This window comes from Rattus rattus, chromosome 5 (genome assembly GCF_011064425.1).
Source record: "Rattus rattus isolate New Zealand chromosome 5, Rrattus_CSIRO_v1, whole genome shotgun sequence".
Classification (NCBI taxonomy): domain Eukaryota; kingdom Metazoa; phylum Chordata; class Mammalia; order Rodentia; family Muridae; genus Rattus; species Rattus rattus.
In genome coordinates, this window is record NC_046158.1 from 108030158 (window position 1) to 108056687 (window position 26530).

The following is a 26530-nucleotide window of genomic DNA, read 5'->3' on the forward strand; positions in this document are numbered from 1 at the left end:
AATCTTTCCCAAACAGTTCCACTGTGGAACAGACATTCAAATATATGAGCCTATGGTTTATTTTGTTACTTTTTAAAGATTTATTTATTCTTATTTTATGTTTATGGTTGATTTACCTGTGTGTATGTGTCCATGGATGCCAGAAGAGGGCATTGAACCTGGGTCCTCTGGAAAAGCAGTCAGTGCTCTTAACCCCAGAACCATCGCTCTAGCCCAGGCCTCTTATTCAAACCATCACATTGTCTAACTGTTGTTTTCCTCTCTACGTCACAGTTCGTGAAAGATATAGTGAGTGGATGTGTGGGGAACAAGCACTGAACCAGGTCCCTGCCCAGTGTGTGTGTGTGTGTGTGTGTGTGTGTGTGTGTGTGTGTGTGTGTGTCCAGCTCCGTGCATACCATTAGCCATAGTCATCCTACTGATACAATGCGACCTCGTTCATTTTGTGCTGGAACTGTTTTCCGGAAGGTTTTGTCTACACAGTAAACAAGATGCCCAACCTCAGACCTTGGACTTGCAGCTTATGTTTTCATCAGCTCCATCGGCAGCTCTTTCCAAGTGAGTGTGGGAAGGGTATTTCATGGTTCTGACTGAGGCATGACTCTCTCCTCCACGGAGGAGCTCTTAGAAATAACACGTGCCGAATCTTTTCTATTTACAGATGACTCGGCAGAGTTCCTTGGCCGCAAGGACTGCTAAGTGCGTCTCCCCCTTGTCTCCTGGCTTAGTCATTCTGTACAGTGATAGAGTGGTGGCACAGACCATCTCAGCTTTCAAGAGTCACACTAATAATTCCCTCTAAAAGCCATCCCTTAGCCCCACACAAGAGCCACACCCACACAAAAGCCCACTTTCTGTCACAGTTCCCAGTAGACTTGCCTCCCAGGTGGTTAAGGCCTTGTCTCCTTTCTCCCTGCTCTCTCCCTGCCCCTCTATCAGGAACATCCATTCAGTAATGAGAACTCTAATATCTAGCAAGCGTTTGCTACAGGTGTAGCATTGTGACTGGAAGGCTCTATTTAGTTTGATTGGGCTTTGAAAACACTCCAATTAGTCCTCTGGAAAGAGTATCTGTACTCTGTCTGGGAGGGATGGCCAGACATCTTGCAAGGAACTGGTGATAAGAGGGTAACTGCTTCAGCAGCAAACGATGGTTCTGAGAAGTGAAGCCAGTGCTCAATCAAGCTAATTCTTAGGCCTGGGAAGGAGAAGGCCCAGAGAAGGGAGCCATTCCAGAGTCTGGCACTGCAGGCCCCACCTATGGCCTGTGAGGACTGAAGTTGGAGTCTGAGGTCTGAGGCAAGTTCCTTCTCGCTGGAGGGCCTGGCTTCAGACTCTAGCTTAGTGATTTTAATGCTTCTACAAGTCTTGTGGTCACTAAGCGACCGTCTGAGCTGGCTGCATGCTAGCAGGGATGGATCTACTTCTCACAGAGGGCTCCGTCTCTGGCAGGGAGACTCTCTAGGTGAGTTTGAAGAGTCTTGGTGGTATAAGCCTGATCTTGAGAGGTGGATCTGCTTTCCTCAGCAAAACGTCCACCTCCTCATGAGATCACATCAGATCCTCTATCCAGGGTAACAATGCATCTCTTGGGGTGTCTATCAGTATCTTCCCAGAGAAACTCCACGTCTTACTAAAGCCATCACCACGATAATAAAGAGAACAACAAACAGAGATGAACAGATATTCAGGGGTTTTTATTTTAAGTATCACTTAGTACTTAGCAATCATAGTAACAAAGCTAAGGTTTAAAAATGTGCCGAATAGCCTTTTCTATACATTATATTTACAAAACAACTCTGTTTTTCCATCTAAGAACAGTTAGTTTGCTCAAGGTGCAGGAAAAAAAAAAAAAGCCCTGCCATGGTCTCTGGGGCGCTCATGGCCTCCTCAGGCTACAAATCCGCTGGCAGAGAAGGGAATGCATGCAGCACTTCTGTCCCTACAACCTTGTCTGTGCTTGAGGCATTTCTGAATGACAAGTGCAAAAGGAGGACTGCAAATGAACCTGGGCTGCCACCTCAGTTCTGGATTGTGCTTCACTAGAGGAAACCCGCCCAGAGAGGACATGTGTCACCCTCATCTCTAGGGTCACTGTGAAGAAGTCAAAGGTCTCCACAGAGAGAAGTGAAGATATGGCTAGTCCCAACTTCTCTGTAACTGTGGAGTTTTACTTTCCAGCCTGGGGAGCTGGTGTCAAAAGTCAGATCTTTGTATTCTAGGAACCACCCTCCAGGGAAGGGCGGATGCTGAAAGTCAGTCACACCACAGCACCAACCTTTGGGTACAAAGAATGATCACAATAGGATTATAGCAGATGAGCAAAGTGTGAGCTTCTTTTTTCTATTACACTTGACATAAATGAATATTTGGTATCCTGAAGTTATGCATGCTGTAAAACTATCATAAAGTATATAAGAAACACATGAACCAAGAGTTCTCTTGGGGATGTCTGCTGTGAGAGTAAACCCACTGCCTTACTTCTGAGACCCAAGAGTCTATCGTCTGCATCGTGGGGACTCAACATACATTTATTTCAGGTCATCAAGACAAGGGCATTTATGTCGTGCAAGCCCTGAAAAAAAAAAACTCATTTAAAATAAAAAAAACCCAAAAAACAAAAAAAAAACCCAAATATCAAAAGATCATGATTCAAGGATTTCGAAGCCCAGTGTCACAGGCAGAGCCTCATTTTCACGGAAGACAAAGCACTCTGTGTTGTCCACTTCCAGGAGCTCGTTAAGAGAGGCCACGACTATGTCACGCTCCTGCAGCATTTCTGGGTAGCGCGCCAGCGTGCGCTCGATCCTGGCCGAGCGCCTCACGGGAGTGATGAGCTTCATGTCTTGCACTTCCGGCATCCCGCATATTCTGAAAGACCAACGGATGCGTTCAAACCTTCACGGCTACAGGAGCATTCTCTTTCCTTCTTGGTTTCTTACCCCGCAATAACGCATAGCTGGTACTTCAGTGTGAGCCTACGGTGGCTTTTCCCTGAAGCTCAGAGAGTCCAGCTCCTGGATGTGGTGTCAGCACTGTGCTGTTATGAATGAAGGGTGAGAATGGTCTTTATGTGACGTCAACTGCTTTACAGCCGCTGTCTGTCTATCCTTACACACTGAGGAACCCAGGCCCGACACCAAGCCTGACTACACCCGTGACTTCCGAGATTCCTTCTTGTGTCCACTCAATTGCTCAAAGCCTATTAAGACGCTGCTCCAACCATGTACTGAAACAGAACAACTGGGCGTCTTCCTTGTAAAGTTGCCAATGCAATTAGGAACCTTTCCACGGCTGACCTAAACTTCAGAAAACCACTGGCTGCATTAGCTTATGTGAACGAGCAGGCAGGCCATCTGAAAAGCTCCTGTCACAGTACATGTGGAGCCAGTGGAGGTGAGCTTTGGGCTGACTGCTATCCTGTATCTGTGAGCCAACAACAGTGGGGCAAATGATGGCTATGGGTCAGGGTAGCTGTGTTCTCCAGACAGAGGGAGGCACAGAACTGCTTCCCTGGCGCTCCTATGTACGGCCCTTCCAGAAGCATGAACAGACAAGAGAGACATTAAACTTACTTTTGGAAACAACACTGATGCACTGTCGTATGTATGGCCTTAAAATGGCTGCGGTTCTGCCTTGAACAGATCCCTCTTGGAGAGCAGAAGGCTCTGAGCAGTGGCCTCTGACTGGAACAGACTCAGTTGCCCCCTTGATCTTCTCCTAGGGCTGCTACAGCCCCTTCTCTCCCACTCGCTTGGGAGATAGCACTACCCAGTTCCCTTCGGTGCCAGGCTGGTAGGACACCTAAGAGTGGAGCAGTGGTGCAGATGCAGGAGGGGTGTGGATCCACGCTAACACCAGCCTGACTGCAGCACTCACTTCCCAGAAGTCTTAGGGTGGCAGGAAGGGACAGTATATACACACAGAAAAAAAAAGAGCCCGACTTGGCTGTGCAGTTCTAACCTCTGCCCACCCTCAGCCCCTTCCTGAGCGTCAGAGACCGTGATTTGGGCATCTGCCAGTGCAATCTGGATCCCAGCTCTCCTTTCAGCGCTGACCTTTTCGGTCTCGGAGAGCTCTGACACTAACCCGACCTACCCTTCACCACACCTGAAGCAGAGGTCTCTACTCCTGCTTCTCTGATGTGTGTAGAAGAAACAGAACTCCACTAAAATCAGGTCTGTGGTCAGAAGTCTGCTGGGCTCTGCTTACCTAGGGATCGGGGCAACCTGTAATTTGATACCAGGGTTATCCCACTCCGCCATGGGTATCCGAGGTGCTGCTGGGGCCCGCTCCCTTTCTGTCAGCGGTGGGCAGGGCTGCTCAGAGTCGTCCTCCTTGGCCAGCTCTTCCACAGTTGTGGTATTAGTTCCAGCAGCTGAGCTGTCAGAGGTGACTGCTGTGCACACAGGCCAGGGAGGGAAGAAAGAGGCAAGCAATTTAACAATTAAACTAAAATCAGTAACGCAGGCAGTGTGCACAGCGACTTCCCAGTAACCCTCTTGGACTCTGCAGAGCAGGTAAAGAGCTGTGACTCCAACTGCCATTTACATGGTTTTTTCCTTGCTATATTTTACAAAATAGTATTTTTTTTATTCTTTGAAACTTTCATACATTTATAAAATGCATATTGACTGTCCATCCACCGATACTCCCTCCAACCCTCCCCCACCTTCTTGCCAAGCCCTACTACAATGCCCTATGACACCAGGCAGCCTCCCAGGCGGCTCCAGGCAGCCTTTTGGGCACATTTGCTGACTGATGATGGATCCTCAATCCCTCACAGTGCTGACCACATTCTCATTTCTTATTCTCATGAGAGCTCGGAGAGTCTAGTCACTCTCCTTCACCACAGCCTGGATCAATTTTCTTGTCATTATTACAATTAATTCATTAAATCTCTTAATCCCTTCACATTAGGCTGTGAATAAAAAGTTGTAGTAACATTGTATGATAGCTCAACAACAAACATTAAAGGAAGGAAATCAAACGGGGATGGGCAGACACAGTATAAAGGCTGAGGTCCTAAGGAAGGTCAGTCGGTCAGCAAGTGCAAAGGCATGGCTCCCACTTCCCCTTTACAATAATCCTCATCGAGTGTTCTACTCTGCTCCTCAAAGTACTAGCTTCTTATCTGTTTTTCTATACGCCTTCACGGTCCCAGTTACATCCCTCCTCCTCCTCTTCATTCCTCTTCCTCCTTCTCCTCCTTCTTCTTCCTCCCCCTCCTCCTTCTTCCTTCTTCCTCTTCCTCTTCTCCCCCACCCCCAACATACACACACACTTAAAAGGTCTTACTCTGTAGTCCAGGCTAGCCTTGGATTTAAGGCAAACCGCAGCCAGGATTGCAGGCATGAGCCACCTTGGCCACCTTAGGTCTATTTTTATGTGACATCTAGGGTAAGAACCTATTTTATCTTCTAAGGTACAGTACCCTTTCCCTTTCTACTCATATAAAAGTGCAGAAGTGACCGTACCTTCTGCGCTTCTGCTTGTGTCTTGCGGAATGTTCAGAATTTCCTGCAGCTCTTGTATTGGCTGGAGATAGCAAAATAAACAAACGGTATTAAAAGCATTCATGGAAAAACTGAGCTAAGGACTTCTGCTTGGCATCAAGTAAACTTTCTGCAATAAAAACGTTTTCTTTTTCAATCCCATAAACACTTCAAATGATTCAGTTTTAAAGATTCATAAGGAAAATTGAAGAAACCAACAATGTTGATTTAACATTGGCACACCCAATTTCAGTGAAAAGATGTGTTCAAAGTTGTTTATAATAAATTTCTTTAAACCAAATTCTTTTTTCATAATAATTTATGTCATATCATTAAAAATGTGTTCCTACATAAATAAAGCTTCTGCCTCTAAGATATAAAGCTAGACAGACAGAAAATGCACCATGCACCCCTGTTGTCTGTTTACTTCTTGCTTTCATGATAAAGTTTGGGCACTGTATTTCAGAAAGATTTAACCAGAGGTTAAACTTTAGGAAGAATTCCCCCACAGTCCCATCATGCAGGCGTTTTAAAGCCTTTTCTGCATCTTTCCTTGGCCTCTGCTTTCTTGTCTTTATTTAGTTACTGTATCTAAAGAGCAGGGAAAAAATGAACCCAGGGAAGGAAAACAAAAAGCTCTACCACACAGAAGAGCACACGAGCCGCGTCACAGAGCGCACCGCACAGAAGAGCACGCAAGCCGCGTCACAGAGCGCACCGCACAGAAGAGCACGTGAGCCGTGTCACAGAGCGCACCGCACAGAAGAGCATGTGAGCCGCGTCACAGAGCGCACCGCACAGAAGAGCATGTCACAGAAGAGCATGTGAGCCGTGTCACAGAGTGCACTGCACAGAAGAGCATGTGAGCCGCGTCACAGAGCGCACCGCACAGAAGAGCACGTGAGCCGCGTCACAGAGCGCACCGCACAGACGAGCACGTGGGCCGTGTCACAGAGTGCACTGCACACGCAAGGTCAGCTGGTGCTTTATCACAGGGATGCTATATTTAGAATGTTTTTCTGACTAGGTACTCTGTATCAAATTAATAAGCACACGTGTATACACACACACACACACACACACACACACACACACACACTTGGTTAAGCATGGTGACACACATCTTTAATCACAACATTCTAGAGGTAAAGTCAGGCAGATCTTTGAATTCCAGGCTAGCCTGGTCTACATAATGACACTATACATTTGTTTCAATAAAACAAAACAAAATAAAACAAAACAAAACACCCCACTCTAACCAAAACAACAAACAAAACCCAAACCAAAGAACCAAGCCAACCAAATGACAAGTTGTAAACACCTGAGGTTGGAAATACATACACATACTGTAATAAATGTGAATTATAAAATACTTGCATCAGGCATATTTTATTATTAATTTTTTAAAGACATGGTATTACTATGTACTATAGGCTAAAGCTAAGTCGGGCTGTGTAGACAAAGCTAGTCTTTTTTGGTTCATATTTTTTTTTTTTTTTTTTTCCTTGAGCTGGGGACCGAACCCAGGGCCTTGCGCTTCCTAAGCAAGCGCTCTACCACTGAGCTAAATCCCCAACCCCGACAAAGCTAGTCTTAAACTCATGGCAACTCTCTTGCCTCAGCCTCCCAAGTGTTGGGATACTGGGGCAATCCCAGCCTCATGAAGCATGTTTTGCATGTGTATAGTTCTCTGGTAAAAACGGTAGACTGGACCTCACACACTTCCAAAGCTCTGCTGAATTCTACTGAAATGAGAGTCAGGATTAAGAAGAACTTGGAGAGAACAAGTAGCTAAGACGTTGGATGGAGTGCTGGAGAGGACTGCCAACCTGCACCTCAGAGAGCTGGGGCTGGGGGAGGGCAGAGAGAGGTTGAGGAAACTCCTGACACGCATGCACCACAGAGCTTCCAAACTCACAAACAGAAGATGAGGCCTCTGGAGGCATTAGGTCTGCAGCCAGACCCCATGCAGCCTGGTGACTGTGCCCTGCCCTCTTCACCCAACAGAAACCTGGGACACATTGTCCCCATTCCTGAGGGAGGACTGGGGTGGGTGCCTATTTGATAACAGGATAAATCAGAATCTCCAGGTCTCTTCTCCCCAGTGGCTATCTCTCCTGCACAGTTCCTAGCTCACAAGAAGGAGTCTGACAGACCTCCCCATCCCCAAATACTCTAACCAGCTAAAGAGAGACCAGAAGATACTGGTACTGATAGAGGGGTCTCTACCAACCAGTACAGCTAGACTACCCTACTGGATAGCTCACAACATGTGGCCAGAGCTTTGCTTGTTTTTGGTGTGTTTGTACATACATGTATGCATGTTAAGTGTATATGTATCTGTGTATGCACAAGTGCACACACACACACACACACACATATATATGTATATATATGTATATATATGTGTATATATATATATATATATATATATATATATATATATATATATATATATATGTAGCAGCCAGGGATCAACCTTTGGTGTTCCTCAAGAGCCATCCATTTTGTTTTCTGAGGCTACATTTCACTTGGACCTGGGAGTCATCAGTCAGGCTAGGCTGTCTGGTCAGAAAGCCCCAGGGAGCCGCCTGTCTGCCTCACCAGTGCTGGGGTTTGTGTCCCCACAACCAGCTACTCTATATGGGTGCTAGGGATCAAACTCAGCTCTTCATGCTGTCCAGCAAGCACTTTACTGACAACTGAGCATCGGCCGGCCTCTGGAGCTGTTGACACACTTTTCAAATCTACCTGTGTGGGTACGTGGACCCCAACCTCACCAGCATCTGAGTAAATCTGTCAGTGAGTAACTGAGACTGAAACAACAGTGAGAGCAGAGGAAGAGCACTGGAGAAGAGAAAGGCAATGCAGGAAGCAAGACACAGACCCTCAAGGACTGCGGAAACTGTCTGCAGTGCTGGGGACCAAAGCCAGAGGACATCTGGTAAAGACAGAAGCTAATCCTTGTCCAACCTGGAATAAACGAGAGGGGTCTCAGAGAAAAATAAATCAGCAGTCTAACTGAAGTCTTGATGTGATTTAGAAAATTAAAGAATATGAAAATTAGTTATATAATAAATATCCAGAAAATGAAACAAAGGCAAAGTAAGCAATGGATTAATTCTAGGAAAATTCTAGGAAAAGCAGATGCGTTTGAAAGGCAAGGCAATCACAGTGCATACTCCAGTGCTCAGTACAACCATGTATTCTTACACATGAATAACAGTACAGACGCCAGAGTGAGCAGACTTCCATATGGCGCCAATGGAAACAAGGACGATGGCACAGGCCCACGAGAACAGGCGGGGCTGTCTGCATGTGTGTGAGGGCTGGGGATGGGCAGATCTGTGTAAGAGAAGGGCAAGGCCATGTCCTCATCTGCAAGTTCACAAATTATGTCTGAAAGAGAAAAGTCATGAAATGGGAATGTAAGTATGTCTTCTGAAACTAGAGGTAAAAATGGAATGGGTTTGCTCTGGGAAGTAGAAATGTGAGGGGGTGGGCAAGGAAGAGTTGTTACTGAGTGAGACTGACCAAGCTGTGCACAAGTACAACAGCATGAGCAATCCTGGAAGTGAGCTCCACGGGATGGGAGGAGGGGAGAAAAACGACATTTAAGTGAAAAGAGTTACAAAGTTATTTGATATTCTCTTTGTTAAATAAATCTGTGGAAGGTGGTTTCTGTTTGGTTTTAGAATTAGTAAGCTCTGGATTTGTGATGTTCAGAACTTAGTGCACTAAGTTCTTTTAACTATTGGATCTTGATACTATATTGTAACTTTCTACATCCATTTCCCAAATTACTTATTTCTGTAACTAGTGTTAAGTAAGACATGGGTACTTGGGAAAAAAAAAAAGCCCAAAACCAAAAACCAAAAAAAAAAAAAAAAAAAAAAAAAAAACCAACCAACCAAACAAACAAAACCCAAAACCAAAAAACCAAACCCCTAAATCCCAAATTCTACTGGTATAAATGTAAACCTACTTTCTAAGAAGAATCTAAGAAGTAATTGATGCATTAATAAAGAATACATTCTACAGCTAATCGATGGTGGTGCATGCCATTCTTCCCAGAATTTGGGATGCAAAAGCAGGCAGACCTTGTCTCAAAAAACAAAACAAAACAAAACACAAAGCCAATACAGTCTCCCTCAGATTCTCTGATTGCCTTTTGAGGTGAAGTAAGTTTTTGCTAGTGCGTTAACTGTAAAAACCACTGGGTTTCACTGTGCTTCTCCAGGTGTGCGTCTAAGGCACTTTGATCATACTTACCCCGTGGCCCCCTAACTCCTATGAACGGAAGCTTCACGGTGCAGTACAGAACCACATCACTGCAAACCACAAAGAAAGCCCATGAAAGGGCTGGAGAGATGGCTCAGTGGTTAAGAGCACTGACTGCTCTTCCAGAGGTCCTGAGTTCAATTCCCAGCAACCACATGGTGGCTCACAACCATCTGTAATGGGATCTGATGCCTTCTTCTGATGTGTCTGAAGACAGCTACAGTGTACTTATATATAATAAATAAATAAATCTTTAAAGAAAGCCCATGAAAGAGAATTTGACATCAGCCATCCAAGACAGATACTCACTGCTGCCCCGTTCTGAATGGCCTCTTCATACAATCCAAGAGCATCGAAGGGGCCTTTACTTGCCAGTAACTTTGCTTTGCACACCCAGAACTTGGCAAATTTTTCAGCCTCAGGAATGCTGGACACTACAGTAAATATTTCATTAGGAAGTACACCCTGGAAAAAGAAATGCCAGATATCATTTTTACCACATCACTGTTAATGCTCATATCTCTGAAGGCATAATCATTATAATTTTTCTGAAGTTAAAATTTCAATTTCACTGAGGTATAGGAAATATATAATAAACATATAAATATCCCATTTTAATTGTACATTTCAATAATTTTTAACATGGACCTTTACATTTTAAGAGTTATATAAGACAAAAAACATTTATCACAGCATAAGGTAAAGAATATGTTCTATATTTTTATGGGATGAAAGACACAAACAGAATCAAGATTTAGTTTAATAGATTCTTCTTATATATTAAAAATGTCCACATATTAATAGAATTGTGAACTGCAAGTGAAGGCTACTTCCCACGTGACTAACCACAGCATGCATGAAAAGCTGCAGAGAGAAGCAAAAGGCAGGGCAGATGAGTGAGTGCAGGTCTACTGCAGATTCATGCAGGAAGATACAAAAGAGGGAAATTCTATGCAAAGGACTTAGAAATGGCTTCTGGCTTAGGTGCATGGCAGGGCGGTGACAAGGGCTAGGAGAAAAGGTGAGCCAACAAACTAAGAAGTCCAGGCTCCGCTCTGCTCACAAGCTCCTCTGGAGATGTAAAGACACAACTGTACACTCCCAATTGATGATCACCAATGGCCCAGGAAAGCAATGCGATATAAAAGGTACAATCAACTCAACTAAGAAGAATGAACATAGCACAGAGAGTGAGGGGCGGAGAAGACAGGATCAGCAGAGTGGCAAACTCCCTACCACAGAAGGAGCATAGATGGTCACGAGGAATTCTCCCAGAACCCAGGGAGACACAACAAAGAAACAAGCAGTGCAAAGCGCAAGTTCAGAGTTCCTAAGGCCACACCTGCTGCTCACTGATCTCGTATCCATAGAAAAGAATTTCTTGAACGCTGAGAGCAAAGTTAGACACACACTCAAATAAGCCATACGAGAAAAAAGTTTAAGGACTAGACAGATAAACAATTGTTTACACTGGATGTTCTTGGAGAATTAACTAGTACATAATGTATCTATGTATGCATGTATATATATTTAGAGTCAACTAATATATACACATATATGTATGAATATATGGATATATAGAAAACCAAGATAAAAATATAACTTAAGACCAGGCAGTGGTGGTGCACACCTTTAATCCCAGCACTCAGGAGGCAGAGGCAGGTGAATCTCTGTGAGTCAAGGCCAGCCTGCTCTACAGAGTGAGTTCCAGGACCGCTAAGGCTACACAGAGAAACCCTGTTTTGAAAAACCAAAAGTAAATAAATAACTATCTTTAAAGCACCTAGAGAGGTAGGGGAAATAAGGGATTATTTATAAGGAATGAGATTCACATAGTCAAGACTCAATAAGTCAAAAATTTCAGATACAAGGAAAACAAAAGAAAGCAGGAGCTTCTAAATTTTTAGAGAAAATTCCTTGTAGTTAGAAATCCTTCCCAAACTATGAATGGAGCAGGAGGGTGAAGTAACAGTGCTTTCCAAGCATAAGAACTCGAAGTCTACACGTGTAATTAGTAAACATACTTGAATTTCCATCTACCATGTTATTTCATTTCATTGATTTATAATTTCTTTATGAAACATGAAAACAACAGTAAATACAGAAATAAAAGAACGTGAACACAGGAGAATCCTGTAATTGGAATTACAAAGTCAAGTGTCAGGAGTAAATTTAAATATTAACTGTGGAAGGCAAGACCTGCTGTTTAAAGTGGAGTATTTCAGTTTGTATACACCCGTAATACTCTCTAATATTTAAAACTAAAGACGTGAAAAAGACCTCACAAATGAAAAAAAAGGAAGGAAGGAAGGAAGAAAGAAAGAAAAAAGAGGTTTGGTACTATTAATATCAGAGAAATTACAGTGAGTCATGAATGTGTTGAACACTTAGAAAACTAGGAGCAAACCCTGACAAATGTAAGGAGAAGCTAGTCCTTCTGGAACAACTCTGGCATAATTCCCTCAGAAAGGGAGACACTGGGTATCAAACAGAAAACACTGTTTCATTGTTTTAAACACTTTTGCAATGGTTACTAAAATGATCAGTCATTAAGACAACAAGGAAGCTCAACCAAGAAATTCTATTAAGCAGAATCTAGAGAAGGCCCCTTTGCCAACCACAATACAATTGCAGACTAGTAACAGTAAGAGAAAGGCCACTGTATGAAATGAGAAGACTTGCTGCTAAGGTAACGTTTGAGGTGAAGAGGTCTAAATAGAAATGCTAGGCACTTAGAAACAAATGCAGAGCAATGGGAACATGTCCGCATCAGCCAGCTACTCAGCCAACGACTTCAACTTAGCTCAAACCCACGATGGATCTGAATTGTGATGTTGGGGCTGGAACCCTGTGAAGGCTTTCTGTCTGGGGTGGCTCTGGCTGGGCCCTGTCCACACAGGAGAATAGAGGGAGACTGCCCAGGTGAAGGACAGAAGAATCCTTTCATCCACTTTCATCCCCTAGCAATAGTCTCTCACCAGCGACAGCAGCTGGTTCTAGCTGCAGCCAGCACTGGTAGGGGACCACAGGGTAGGGGAAAAAAGGTCTGAACTCCAGGCCCACAGGCCCCCTCCTCTCATCCTTAAAACACTACTATTTGTTGGGTAGTACACCCTTCTGGAAGTTGGAATCCGAGTTTCTCCGAAGTTCACCTCTTCTAGTGAGATATTGTGAATTACATACGCAGTCTTCCTCCATTTTCTGGCATATAACTCCTAAAATCCTTGGGATCTCCAAAGTCTCTGGCATGCTAACGAACTGATGACTGGCAGTTCCTAGAGTAGCCTGAAGATGGTGGCTGCTCACAGGACAAGAGACAAGCAGAGTCAGAGGGTTGGAGGCTTCGGTCCTACCCACAGACTCTGGGGAGGGATGAAGAGTAAGCTGACCACTAATGGTCTAACGTAGATCAAGGTAGTCAATTATGCCTATGTAATGAGGTCTCCATAAAATCCCAAACCAGACAGGGTTCAGGGAACTTCTGAATAGAACAGGAAGGTTTCTGTAGGGCCATGCTGGCCAAAGGCATCTGTTTCTGTGACCTGAGCCTGGCTGATGAGTATTTATTAAATGTGACAGATATTAGACAGTAAAACCAGGAGGCAAGTTTATAGCATTCACCATATTCATGGGAAACTAAGATTGATTAAATAGGCCAAGCTTTTAAGGAAAAGCTAAGAAATTAACAAAGGACAGAACAAACATAGACACTGACACATGAGAAAACATTTCTAGAATCCAAAAGATTTTATAACCTTTAAAAAGATCTTAGAGAAATCAGCAAATCTGATCCCCCTGCCTCGCCTCCTTTATTTTTTGAGATAGGCCTCACTATGTGTTTGAGGCTGGCTATGAACTTTCTATGTACCCCAGGTGAAATATTAAACAATGTTCCCCTGTGTCCCCCAATCCACCGCTACCAGACAGGCTTACTTCTACTGTAGGTGCGGTCTTTCTGCCCAGAGGTTCAGCATAGCGCGTTATAAAGGCTCTGCTTACTAAGGCAGTCACTTCGGCCTCACACCCGTTGTCTTCTCTCTACTTTATCCTGATCTGTGGATTCCAAGACACAACCAGGACGCCATTTCTAGCTACCAAAATTACTCAGAGGAGCTAGAGATGGTTAACTGATTAAAAGCACTGGGCGCTCTGCCAGGGGACCAGAGCTGTTTCCCAGAACCCACATGGTGGCAGGCAACCATTTGTAATCCGCAGTCTGGGAATTTATATGCCTTCTTCTGGCCTAATGGGCACTGAACACACCATGCAGCTATACACATACACCCAAAGCACTCATATGCAAAAACCAAACAAACGTTAGAATTCGGGAAATGAATCCAGAGTAAATGTTGCTTGCTCTTCGGACCCTGCCACAGGAGAAGCTCCTGTTGTCTCTTTAGTCTCCGGGTTAGTCTCCTGAGATCTGAGCAGCCACCTAAGCACGTCCTCACGTTACTTCTGCTCCTGTCACTGTGGGTCTGTACTGGAGAGTGGCTGGGTTTCGGAGTGCGGCAGAGATCTGCACCCTCCCTCTCACTCACCTCTTCAATGAGCCGCAGACACTCTGTCAGAGTGCTGTTGATTTTCCTGGACAGCTCCAGCTGAGCTGTCTTCTCTTCTTCTTCTCTTTCCATGCTCTTCCAGAAGGAGGTGTTCATTTCCTCTATGACTTTTCTTCTTGTTTTAAATATCATGGGAGGCCGTTTATAGGTTTTCCCTTTAGATTTCTGCCATTCTTCCAGCTGTTTCCTGTAATGTGATGGGGGAGGGGAGTTAGTTCTTTCCCTCTTTCCTTAACACGTGACTGCAGAGACTGGATAACTAAATCCACTACTGCAGACAAGTTCAGGGGGACAGAATGAAGATCGATGGTGTACAGAAGCAGTGTCCACGCTGGGCTTACTGTCACTTAGCATTGCTAGGACTACAGAGGATTGACTGTGCTTCAGCTTTTTTTTAAAAAACAATTTATTTATAATGTATACAGAGTTCAGCCTTCATGTACCCTTACACACCAGAAGAGGGCATCAGATCCCATTATAGACGTGAGCCACTTATGGTTGCTGGAGATTGAACTCAGGACCTCTGGAAGAACAGTCAGTGCTCTTAACCGCTGAGCCATCTTTCTAGCTCCTGTGCTTCGGTTTTAAATTCCTTGGCCCTTGGGCTGGAGAGATGGTTCAGAAGAGCACGGACTGCTCTTCCAGATGTCCAATCACATGATGGCTCACAACCATCTGTAATGGGATCCGATGCCCTCTCCTGGTGTGTCTGAAGACAGAAACAGCATACTCACTGTGCTAAACACATGGCCTTATTTGTACTTGTATTTGTAGTCTAGCAGGCATTTCAAGCCAATACCACACGAAACAAAGCTCTTGGTATCTACCTCCAAACCCCTTCTTATTCCCCCAATTTGATAAACAGTAGTCCCTAAACTCAGGAGCAGTCTTTGCTTTTCCTTGTGTCTGACACACCTCCTGATCACCATGCTGAGCCACACCCGTTACCGTCTGTCTGAAATATGAAGCAACTGCTCTAACTCTTGTCCCCTCTGTCCATAGAGTCCATCAGTAACATAACTTCCCATGGCTCTGAGATAGAATGAACAGTTCTCTGTGGCTGTCCTGCCATCCTTCCTGACTTCACGTCACAGTCCCCTCCCTCTCCCTCATGGAGCTCTGGTGGCCTTCCAGTGTCCTGACCGAGCTCATCCTTGCCTCAGGGTCTTGCATCTTTGGCCCTCTGTTCAAAGGGTCTGCAATCATCCTGCCTCACTCATCAGTGTGCTCCTATGTGCCTCCTCCAGTAGGGTACAAACTCCGTGAAGGCAGAGCTGGGTGTTCAGTGCCCAGCACAGTGCCTGACACACACAGGATTTCAATGACAATACAGTAGAACCCACCTTTTAGAAGTGTGTGGTTCTGTGGGTATAAATTCACAAGACAATTTGACTGTACCAATAATCAAGATATAATACAGCCCCCAAAACTCTTCAGAGAGTGAAGCTTACCTCTACTTTCCAGTTCTTGACTGCTCTGCCTTTTGTCTTTATGGTTTTGCCTTTCCCAAATGTCAATAATTATAAAAAAATGAAAGTTCTTAACTGTCATTTTCCTCTGACTCTATCTAGAAGACAGGCAAGCTTACAATCTATGCGGTGCTTATTATAGTCATGATTCTCTCATGCTAACAAAGCTGAGACACGCAATCTTTGTTTCCTCCAATTCAGTGGTTCTCAACCATCCTAATGCTGTGACCCTTCAATGCAGGTCCTCGCACCGAGGTGACCTCTAACCATAAAATTACTTTCATTGCTACATCATAACTATAATTTTGCTACTTTTACGAACTGTAATGTAAGTATCTGATATGCAGGATGTCTGATACATGACCCCCAAAGGAGTCGCACCCCCAGGGTGAGAATCACTGCTTCAGTCCCTAGCATTCTTATCTTATCTCCCCAGCCTGCTTCTGACCACAATGAAGAAAACTGTCCTTTCCTAAAATCAGTGCACTTCTAGGACTTGTATGCCAGGACTAATTTCTCTAGACTTTCCATGTATACTCTAAGTCTTCCTTGCTCACTTGAGCCTGGCAAGATTCGGGTGATGAGGGACCACTCATCATGAGTGGATGGATCTAAGTCTTTCCACAGACTTTATTCCCTTTGCAACCACACGACACATGCTGTCATAAGCTAATTTGTGACCCAGGCTGAGAGTTCTGGAGCAGACAACTCTCACCCACCCTCGGTTGCTGGGCTCCTCCTCTTCCTCAGCTGCCTTAGGTTTCAACGAAGACATCAATGAACTTCCCCAGAACCTGCTCAGGCAGTCGTCCTGGCTCTACCCTCTCAGCCACACTGCCAAACAGTAAGTTATTTTCTGGTAGGAAGGCAAAGAGCTCTGTTCTGAGACCAAATGCTGCCCTTCCTCACTCTGCTGCAACTTTTAGCCATCACCTAACTTTAATGTTTGTTTCACTGTTGTCAGGAGTACATTTTCTATTCTAAGCAGGCATATATATGTGCACTCTAAGGAAGCTCATTTGCATTCTGGGATTGCAACTAGTCTTGGGCACAAAGAGGACAAAATCCTTTGGCTTGTCTTTAAGTACCACATATAGCTCGAGCCCCAGCAACCCCATGTTCCGATTCCCAACACCTGATCCCCATTTCTGTTTACTTTACCCAGCCTGGCTAACTCATACTCCTAGAAGCTTCCCACTTCTCCTTCTGGTAACTGCCACATTTAATCACTGCTTCCTTACTTTCTAGCTATGGGAACTTACTACTGTGGTTCCTTTCAACCTGTCCTGTTCTGCTGCTCAGTATCTTTACAGGACACTTCCTGGGGGCTAGTTCCCACCAGCAACTCCTATTTCCTGCTCATCCATTCTGCTCTGCCTTCAGTTTTAAAAAACAATTTTATAATCTAGAAAACATTTGTGAGCCCCCTAGCTTTAAGTATTAATATTTATTCCTATCTTCTTTTCAAGCTTTTGCTAGATACCACCAAGGAACTATCTCTCAACCAAGGATATATACACGTCTAAAAATGTGTGTATATGTTGGTGGTTCCCAGGGTGGAGTTTATGGCCTCATACCTGCTAGGTACGTGCTTTATCACTGAGCTACAGCCCCAGCCCCAATCAGAAATATCTTGGAATTAATGCAAAGTACCTCCGATCCTCTCCTTCTGGTTTTTTAACATGCGGGTGAGTCTGGGTCGCGCTCGGGGCTCCCTTCCTACTTGCGGCTGTGGTACTGGCTTGAGTCCTGGGAGCAGTCTTGTTCAGAAAATGGCTCTGGGGAGGAAACCTTTTGAACTTGGAGTCCACTGTCTGTGCTTTCTGTTGAAACGTGCTACTGTACTTACTGTTAAGTGTTTTATTTGCTCTGATGTTAGGTGTGCTTGGAATGACTGAATTAAAGTTGCCAGCCGTCAAATTAGGCCTCTGGCTTATGGCTCTTGATTTTTGCAGAATGCATGATGTCCGGGGTCCAAGACAAGGCTGCACAGGCTTCTGATCCTGCTTCATGTTGAGATGCCTACTGTTATGTCCTCCCTGAAGCACACTGAGGTGGGAACTAGGTTTAGTATGTTTTACTCTTTGTTCAGTAGCAGGGCAGGGCTGTACCTTAGTTTCATTTGGTCTTCCAGATCTAACCCTGTTAACCATTATATCCTGTGTGTTCTTGATCACTGGTTTCTTCAATGTCTGAGTCTTATAATGGGCTGGAACGGAGTAAGAGGGAGCTGTTTGTGAGGGTTTTCCTCTTGGTCGCGATGAATCTGCTGTAGGGAGTCGCTGAGACTTCCCCGGCTGAGCTCTGGTTTGTGTGTTTCTAATGAGCGGTTTGTTGGCTCTGTCTTTCAGAGCAGTATGAGTAACTGAACTTTTGCTTGAGATCTGTTTAGGAGCCAGACTTCTCTGAGTTTGATTAGAAGAGCCAGTTTTTGGCTTTCTTATAGAATGTAAGTCAGAATCTGGCTTTTTAGGTTTTAGCAAGGTTCGGGGCAAGTTTTCTTTGTTCGTTTCATCTAGAAAGCCATCCAAAGATTGCTTTTCAGCATGGGTGTCAGCCACAGGATCTGCACACTTAGCCGTTCCTCGATGAGCTTCCTGTTGCTGTTTGGCTTTTAATTCCTGTGTATCAGGGGACTGCCTGGGTTTTCTTGACAGTCCTGCAGTGGATGGCACAGTTTTATGTTGCTGCTGAGGCTTGCTGGACTGCTTATAGTCTGAGTTAGAAGGAAAACATCTTGGCGTGAGTCCTTTGCTTGGAAGTTTTGGTGGCATCGACTCTGGCTTCTGGGACCCTGTGATACTGGCTGGTTTAGCCTGGAGTTTAATGTTGATGGGTTTTGTAGTTTTGCCAGGCAAAACAACATGATTGGAAACATCTTTTTTAGGTCCAGGAGTCTGAAAACACAAAGAAAAAATATATTTAAAAATTCATAACAATAGCTTACTTTTTAAAATGATGAAAACAACTGAATTACATCTACAAACCAGTCTTAGGATGTTATTTAAGAAAGATAAACATGGAGTGCAAAGGCTCACCTTTGTAAGTAGATGACTCTTGTAATTTGAGTTTCTATTTGAAGTATGCCAGTCTTTTTTATTTATCAGTTAATTAAAAAATAGTTGTTTCAAAAAATAATTTGCTTCTTTTTAATGCCCTTCATGTTCCAATGAAGAGTATTTCTAACTGGCCTGGACAGATACACCTCAGTATGACGACATAATAACTAATAGCAGGTATCTCAGCAAGTCCTCCCTTGTCCAACCACACTAACCATCGTTTTCCTTTTAGATACTTGCCTAGGAAACGTTTGAACTCTGAGTCAGTGCTGTCTGTTATTATCAGTAACACAGGTAAACACAGGGAGAGAGAGAACACTGCAACATGAGTCTTACACACCCCTTCTCCTACCTTCAACAATTGCCAAAACCCAGAAAAACAAAATAAAACAAAAGACATCTGAGGTCCTACTTGTAGAGTCAAGATAGAATGTTTTCTTCTGTAGAAAATAGTTTTTTTTCATATAATCTATTCTTTTTTTTTTTTTTTCTTTCTTTCTTTCGGAGCTGGGGACCGAACCCAGGGCCTTGCGCTTCCTAGACAAGCGCTCTACCACTGAGCTAAATCCCCAACCCCCATATAATCTATTCTGATCACAGTTTCCCTAACCCAATTCCTCTCAGATCTTCCCAACCTCTCTTCCCATCCAAATCTTTACCCCTTCTCTCTTGTTACAAAACAAGCAGGCATCTAAAAATATTAATAAAATAAAATAAAACATGAAAAATAGCCAAAGAAAACACTTAAGAAAAGCTCTAGGAGCAGAGACACACACAAGACAGATTCTTAAGGTTAGATTTTTTTTTAAGGTTAGTAAGTACTTTAGTTAGTTTTATTGTTAACCTGAACTTGAGAAGAGGAAATATCTATCAGTTGAAAAATTGCCCAAATCAGATTGTCTGGTGGCTATGTCTGTGAGGGATTGTCTTGATTGGTATGGGGTGGACTTGCCCACTGTGGGTGGTACTATCCCTACGCAGATGGTCATGAGTGATATAAGAAAGCCAGCTAATAGCCGGGTGTGATGGCACATGCCTTTAATTCCAGCACTGTGGAGGTAGAGGCAGGTGATCTCTGAGTTCAAGGCCAGCCTGTTCAATGAAATAAAGTTAGAAAGAAAGAAAAGAAAGAAAGTTAGGGTGAGAGAGAGAGAGAGAGAGAGAGAGAGAGAGAGAGAGAGAGAGGAGGGAGAGGAAGGAGGAGGAGGAGGAGAAGAAGAGGAAGAGGAAAACTAGGCATGATCCTGGGGCGAACCAGAGAGATGATCTGGAAAGCAGATTCCCTCCATGGTTTCTGCCTCAGCACCTGGCTTGACTTTGCTTAGTGATGAACTGCGACCTGGAAATATAAGCCAATTCAGCCTCAAGGTGCTTTTGGGAAAAATGTTTTTGTCATAGCAACAGAAAAGAAAGTAGAACAATAAGCAGATGTTTTAGTCAAGTGACTTAATTTTGGACAAAAACAGAATTGGTTACAGGAAACCAAAAACTAAGGAGGGGAGAACTTCCTGGTAAATAATGAGAGGAGGGCAGTGGAGTATCCACAGTGACAGCAATTACTCAGGAAGGAGAATTCAACAAATGAAAGAGCATATATCTCCATGAGAAGACACAGAAAGGTTCAAACTACCACTGTTTTGCTCATAGCATGAAGATTCCCTAGGTAAATCCGTAGAGGGAATCTCAAACAAGAACCACATAGCACTAGGGACAGCAGCCTGAAACGATCAGCCATGTGGTGCTGCCAAGGGTGAGATGGAGGAGAGCTGGGACGGGAGGCAGAGTGAGGTGGTCACCCACACGGCTGTATTTATATCTGGGTTGCCACTAGGACCTGATGTTTGCTTCAGAGTTCTATTGTCTACTGAAAAAGTGGGAGGCTGCTATAAAAATGTCTAAATGCATTTTTATGGCTTACATTTTCTTATATATTTTAATAACTTTGAGATTTTAATACAATTTAGTATTTTAAAGCCTCCGATTGGCTGGGTTTTAGGAGGTTTACAAGGTTGTAGAATGATCCCCACAGCCTGCCGGGCATTTTTATCACCCCAAGAAGGGATTTGTTAGTAGTCACTCTTCATCTCCCTTTCTCCACAGGTCTTGTAGTCACTCTTCATCTCCCTTTCTCCACAGGTCTTAGCAACCACTGAGCTATGAGCATACATAGATATACTATACCTATGCAGCGGGACCTCTTAACTAGGTAGATTCATTGTGTGTGTGTTGTGTGGATGCATCTGGCTTTTTCGTTTCCCTCTTGCATAACATTCTCATGTTGGACCAGGTACTAGTACTTTACTACTTTTGTTCTGAAGGAGTTTTGTGTAGCCTAGGCTAGCCTTGAACTTGATATGCCATCAAGGATAACCTTATACATTAATCCTCCCACCTCCTTCTCCAGAGTGCTAGGATCACAGGCATGAGCCATCACACCTAGTTTATGTGATGCTGGAGTTAAACCCAGAGCTCTGTGCATGCTGAGCTGGCAATGCACCAACCGAGCTATACCTCCAGCCCAGAACGCTGTTATTTAAAATGGAAGAATGTAAAAAGCTTTTTAGAGAAGTTTGATGCTTCTAGGGGGAAAAGGTGAGCATGAAGTACAGATGGTTGCCCCAAACCTTATTTGCAAGCATACCCTCCACTTCTTGCTCAGGGTTGAGTAATTTAAACGGTGTGGCTATGCATATTCACCATTAGCTAATGAACACTCGGGTTATAAACACTGTTACTGTGAGTACACACAATTCTCACATGAGCATGTTTTCAATTTTAGATATGCCTACAGAATTTCAGAACCATTTGGTAAATCAATACTTACCTTTTAGGAAACCGTGAAAGTTTTCTCCAAAGTAGCTACATCAATTATGCTCTTATCTTCCATGTATGAGGTTTGGTTTTTCCACATCCTCCCAAAACGTCTTTTTGAATTTAGCTATTTTAGTAAGTGTGGCATAGTTTCTCACTGCTTTTGTTTGTGTTTGCTTTGCTGTTGCTTTTGGTATATGTATGTGTGCAGGTGTGTGTGTGTGTGTGTGTGTGTGTGTGTGTGTCTGTATGTGTCAAAAGGTGTGTGTTTTACTGGGGACTGAACCTAGAGTCTGGTGCATGTAACATTTTTCTACTGATCTATATTCCTCAGACTTATTTTTACTTTTTATTTTGAGACAGGTCTTACTAGGTTGCCTAGTGTGGCCTTGAACCTTCAACTGTCCTGCTCTTAGCAGGGATTATCAGCCTGGTCTGCCAGCCCCACCTCTCATTGTCAGTTTGACTTGCATTTTCCTAATGGTTAACAGTATTGGCAACAGAACTGGTTTCTTCTTGTCTTCAACATCTTTTGAGAAATGTCTACTCAGACTCTGACCATTTCAAAACTGAGTCATTTGTCTCTTAATTGTTTGAACTCTAAGAGTCATACACCTATCCTGGGGACTAGATCTTTATAAGGTATGTGACTTGCAAATGTTTTTTTTGACATTTTTCGTATCTTGACTTTGGATCAGCCTGACCTGACTAAAGTATTACAAGTGGTAGAACTGGTCATTCAGTTTCAAGCTCTCCAGTGAGAGAGAAAAGTGCTACTATACCTAGGATAAGACATTAGAACTGAGGGCAGGGTGGGGGTAGATTTTAGAGATTAATTTGACTCCTTCATCTGGTAGACAAAGTGAGCTATCCAAGAAAGGCTGACTCTTAATTCTTTTAAAACAACCTCAGAACTGTCAGATCAAGTTGAAAATAGAGCAAGTAGGAATAATTGCTTTAAGCTAAATTTACTTTCACTCACTCTGGGCATCTGAAGGAAGAAAATTCACAAGGGATGTAAGGAGGACTTGGCTCAAGAGAGATTTACTCAAGATTGACTAGAGAAGGCTCTGTGCTAGACTCTGGGAGATGATTCTCAGGACTCTCAGTAGAAAAGATGTAAGCAAAAGAAAATAATGATACAAATGAGACAGGGGCCACTGTAGGGCTGGGAAAGATACTAATGCATATCTCACTGATGGTTTAAAACTCACAGAATGATTTTTAACAGTCGGTTTATTCTTTAAGTGGCCCATGGACTCAATATAACTTATTACTAGAATGAGACAGGACTTGACTTTTACTGGCTGTATAATTAGGCCAAGGACTTATTCTCTTTGAATCCCATTTCTCATATATAAATGGGCACAGCTGTAATAACAGTGATATTTAGTTTTTTAGGAGGGGTATCCTATGTACTTGGGTTTCGCCAGACAGTTTTGATTCCTGCCTCAGCACTTTATTTTATTATTAAAGCATTTTGGTTTGAATATTAAATCATACAATATAGGGCTATGTACTTACATATTTAGAAGATGGTGGTTTAGGGCAGATATTCTTGGCTTTTAGATAAGGCCTATGAAAGACAAAAATAAAATTAATCCTTCGTACAGAAGAATCAGGAAACCTTGGAAAGAATAGTGATTAAAACATTATGATTAGGATTATAAACCAATAGACTTTCTATATAGGGTAAAAAAAAAAAAATCAAAATTCTGATTTAATAAGAAATACCCTCAGTGTTCCTTCCTCAGCCCTGTATCCCCTTCCATGATCATAGCCACTCTTACCAACTCCTTTGGTGACGTTTTAGGGGGGCTCTCCTAGGCACAAATGAAGCATTCTAATATTAATGAAATGTATGTGGCTTCTTCATAGCTACAGTCTTATTTAAGCACCAGCTCTTGCATACTGAGGGCCAGACAAGAGAGGGAAGACAGAAAACAACTGCTTTGTTAAGAAATGTCCTTCCGGGCTGGAGAGATGGCTCAGCGGTTAAGAGCACCGACTGCTCTTCCAGAGGTCCTGAGTTCAAATCCCAGCAACCACATGGTGGCTCACAACCATCTGTAATGAGATCCGATGCCCTCTTCTGGTGTGTCTGAAGACAGCTACAGTGTACTCATATGCAGAAATAAATCTTTAAAAAAAAAAAGAAAAGAAATGTCCTTCCTGGCTGTATGTCTCTTCATCAGTGATTTCCAGAGGTGGATTGAACAGCCAATTCTTCAGATCACGGGGGTCACATTTATGATTTTAACCAATGTTTAATAAAAAAATGAAATATAAGTATTTAATGTAAATATTTATATAATAAAATAATATAAATAATTTAAATATTAAAATGAATATTAAATTATTAAGTATGAATATAAATAAAAATAAAACTGAATTCATACTGAACACGTGTATTTCCCCCCTTGTTGTCTAAACTGAACTATTTCCGTGGCATTGACAATGTACTGGGAGTCCCGAGTAGCTTGTAAGTGATTTCAAATCTGTAAAAGGATATGCCTAGGCTACATGTAAACACTACATGGAACATCTCATGGAACATCTGCGCATTCTGGTACCTGGTGAGGACGGAAGCTGAAGTTGAAATCTAGCTAGTGAACCAAAAAGAAAGATAGAACAGAGCACAGTTTAGAAGGACTCCATCTCCATGAGCCAAAACCCAAGACTTACAAAGAGACGTGGATGCGATAAGCCGTGGGAGGGCAGGAATGTCTCTAGCTCCATAAGTTATGTATCTTTATGCACTAAGAGTGACGGACAGGCCTGGGGAATGTGTGTCAGTGGCAGAGTGCTTGCCGTCTAGCATGTGACAGGCCCTGAGTTCCACTCACAGGACAGGGGAGGGGAGGAAGAGAGGAAGGAGGAAGAAGAGTGAGAAGAAAAGGAGACAGAGAGGGAGGGAAGAGAGACACATTATAGGTACCAGATGAATCTTTGTTGAGAAAACAATTTTCGTTCATTTAATCTAGGAAATAGAGACGAGGAAAAACCCTAGGTAAAATTACACGGGCTAGGAAGATCTCCAGCATCCACATAAAATCAGGCATGGTGAGTGCCATAACCCAGGCACTAGGCGGAGATGAGTGGATCGCAGGGGCATGTTGGGCTCTGGGTTCAGTGAGCAATGCAGTCTTACGGGAGTAAGGTGGAGAGTGCTAGAGAAAGACGCCCAACAACCCCGTCTGGCATACACACGCGCACACACACACACACACACACACGAAACTGCCATCCAAATAGGAGGCTAATACACCTACTCCAAGCAAAGGAGAGAAATAACAGAACAAAGATGGTATAGTTCTGAGAAAAGCAAAGGATAAAGTGGTTATGGTCTGTCCACCTAAAATATGTGCCGGGAGGCTATCAAAGGAGAGGCTGGGAGGATGCTGAGGTGCTGCCATCTGATGTGCTGCTACTGTGGACCGGCCATAACCACCTCTACTGTCTTAGCAAGCACACACCAGAGCCAGGGTCCTCCAGTTGATCAGAAACTGCTCTGCTGGGAACCAACTTTCCCAGGAACTGGAAGGGACCAGAAGAGCTTCCAGAGACGTAGGTAACAGCGTAGAGCCTTTCTTCTTTTGCAGACCGTTAGGGAAAAAAAAGCTTAAACCTCTGCCAGCAGACAACACTGCCTCGGGTTTTTTTTAAAAATCATGTCTGGACTGAAACGTTCCTTTTGTTATTACAGGATCACCATGCAAGTCAAACAGACTGGAAACAAAAGGGCTGGTACATCATTGCTATTAGTAACCAGGGCAACAAAGCCAGCTGTCACTATGGGAAGGTGAACTCACTTGGTGTTGGGGTCCTTCAGCTTTCCCTTGGCTGCCAGGTACTCCTGGAGCTTTTGCCACCGTTCTTCTGTAAAACATGGACACGATCAAACAACAGACACGTTACAGAAAACCCTTTATACCTTTAAATATGATCCTTTCTTGTAGCTATTTTGGCTCTGGTAAAGTCACCAGTCCTGTTATGCTTGCTTTCAATACCAACGGTATTAGCTTGGTGCCAAGCCCTTTACCAAGCTGTTTACACTAATACAACACTCCTGTGAGGTATTTGGCTGTTCGAAGCTCAGAGGTGAAGTGACAGGCTTAAATTTACCCACTAATATGCAGCAAAGCCAGGATTTGAAAGCAAGATTTTTTTTCTAACCCTGGAATTAAAAATTGTGCGCCTAGGAAGGTGCGCAGAACAACAGGCCCATAAATGAGGACAGTGTGTGTACATCGAAGGTGACATGGGGGTGGGGCATACTGAAGAGGTAGGAAGGGCTCCAGGTTCCTCAGAGACTAGGGTTCACAGCATCCTTAAGTCTCAGCCCACATTTTATCAATCAACCTCCAGACAGCGCGCATTTTATCAGTCAACCTGCAGAGTCTCGGTCTGGGGCCGAACCGGGCTCCTGACTCCTGTCAAAGTTCTGGCCATAACTAGCATACCCGGGTGTCCCCATGCGGCAATGGAGCGCGCCGCTCCTCGCTGTGACCCGGGTCCAGCGTCCTTAACCTATCTGAGCCCGGGGGAGACTGAAGCAGGCGGGGGAGGCCTGGCAGCTTCTGGAGGCTGCCGACCACACTTACCCGCGGCTGCGCTGGCAGCGGGGCCGGGCCCCACCATGACTCTACCGTGACAGTTTCTTTCTTCAAAGGGCGCGCCTTGTTCTGGTACGAGAGCCGGGCGCCCGTCTGGACGCTCCTATTGGCTTTCGCGACTTTGAAATTCACCAATAGGAAATTGGGGAGGGCGGGATAACAGGAAATGGACACTTTGCTGTTGCCTCCACCTCCGGGGGAACCTCCCCCGAGGCGTTGAGATTGGAGAATTTCGGA

At 43.9% G+C, this 26530-nt stretch overlaps 1 protein-coding gene across 1 annotated transcript; it reads right to left on the reverse strand.

Annotated features, from left to right (window-relative positions):
• Window positions 1-2626: 2626 nt before the first annotated feature.
• Ckap2l (cytoskeleton associated protein 2 like) lies at window positions 2627-26364 on the reverse strand. Its single transcript, XM_032904197.1, has 9 exons — window positions 26282-26364; window positions 25490-25556; window positions 23202-23253; window positions 17461-18704; window positions 14318-14525; window positions 10086-10241; window positions 5478-5538; window positions 4213-4399; window positions 2627-2871 (listed from the first exon to the last, which is right to left on the reverse strand). Exons 1-9 carry the CDS (start codon window positions 26316-26318, stop codon window positions 2646-2648), a joined length of 2238 nt encoding a protein of 745 aa, XP_032760088.1. The 5' UTR covers window positions 26319-26364; the 3' UTR covers window positions 2627-2645.
• Between the last annotated feature and the right edge of the window lie 166 nt (window positions 26365-26530).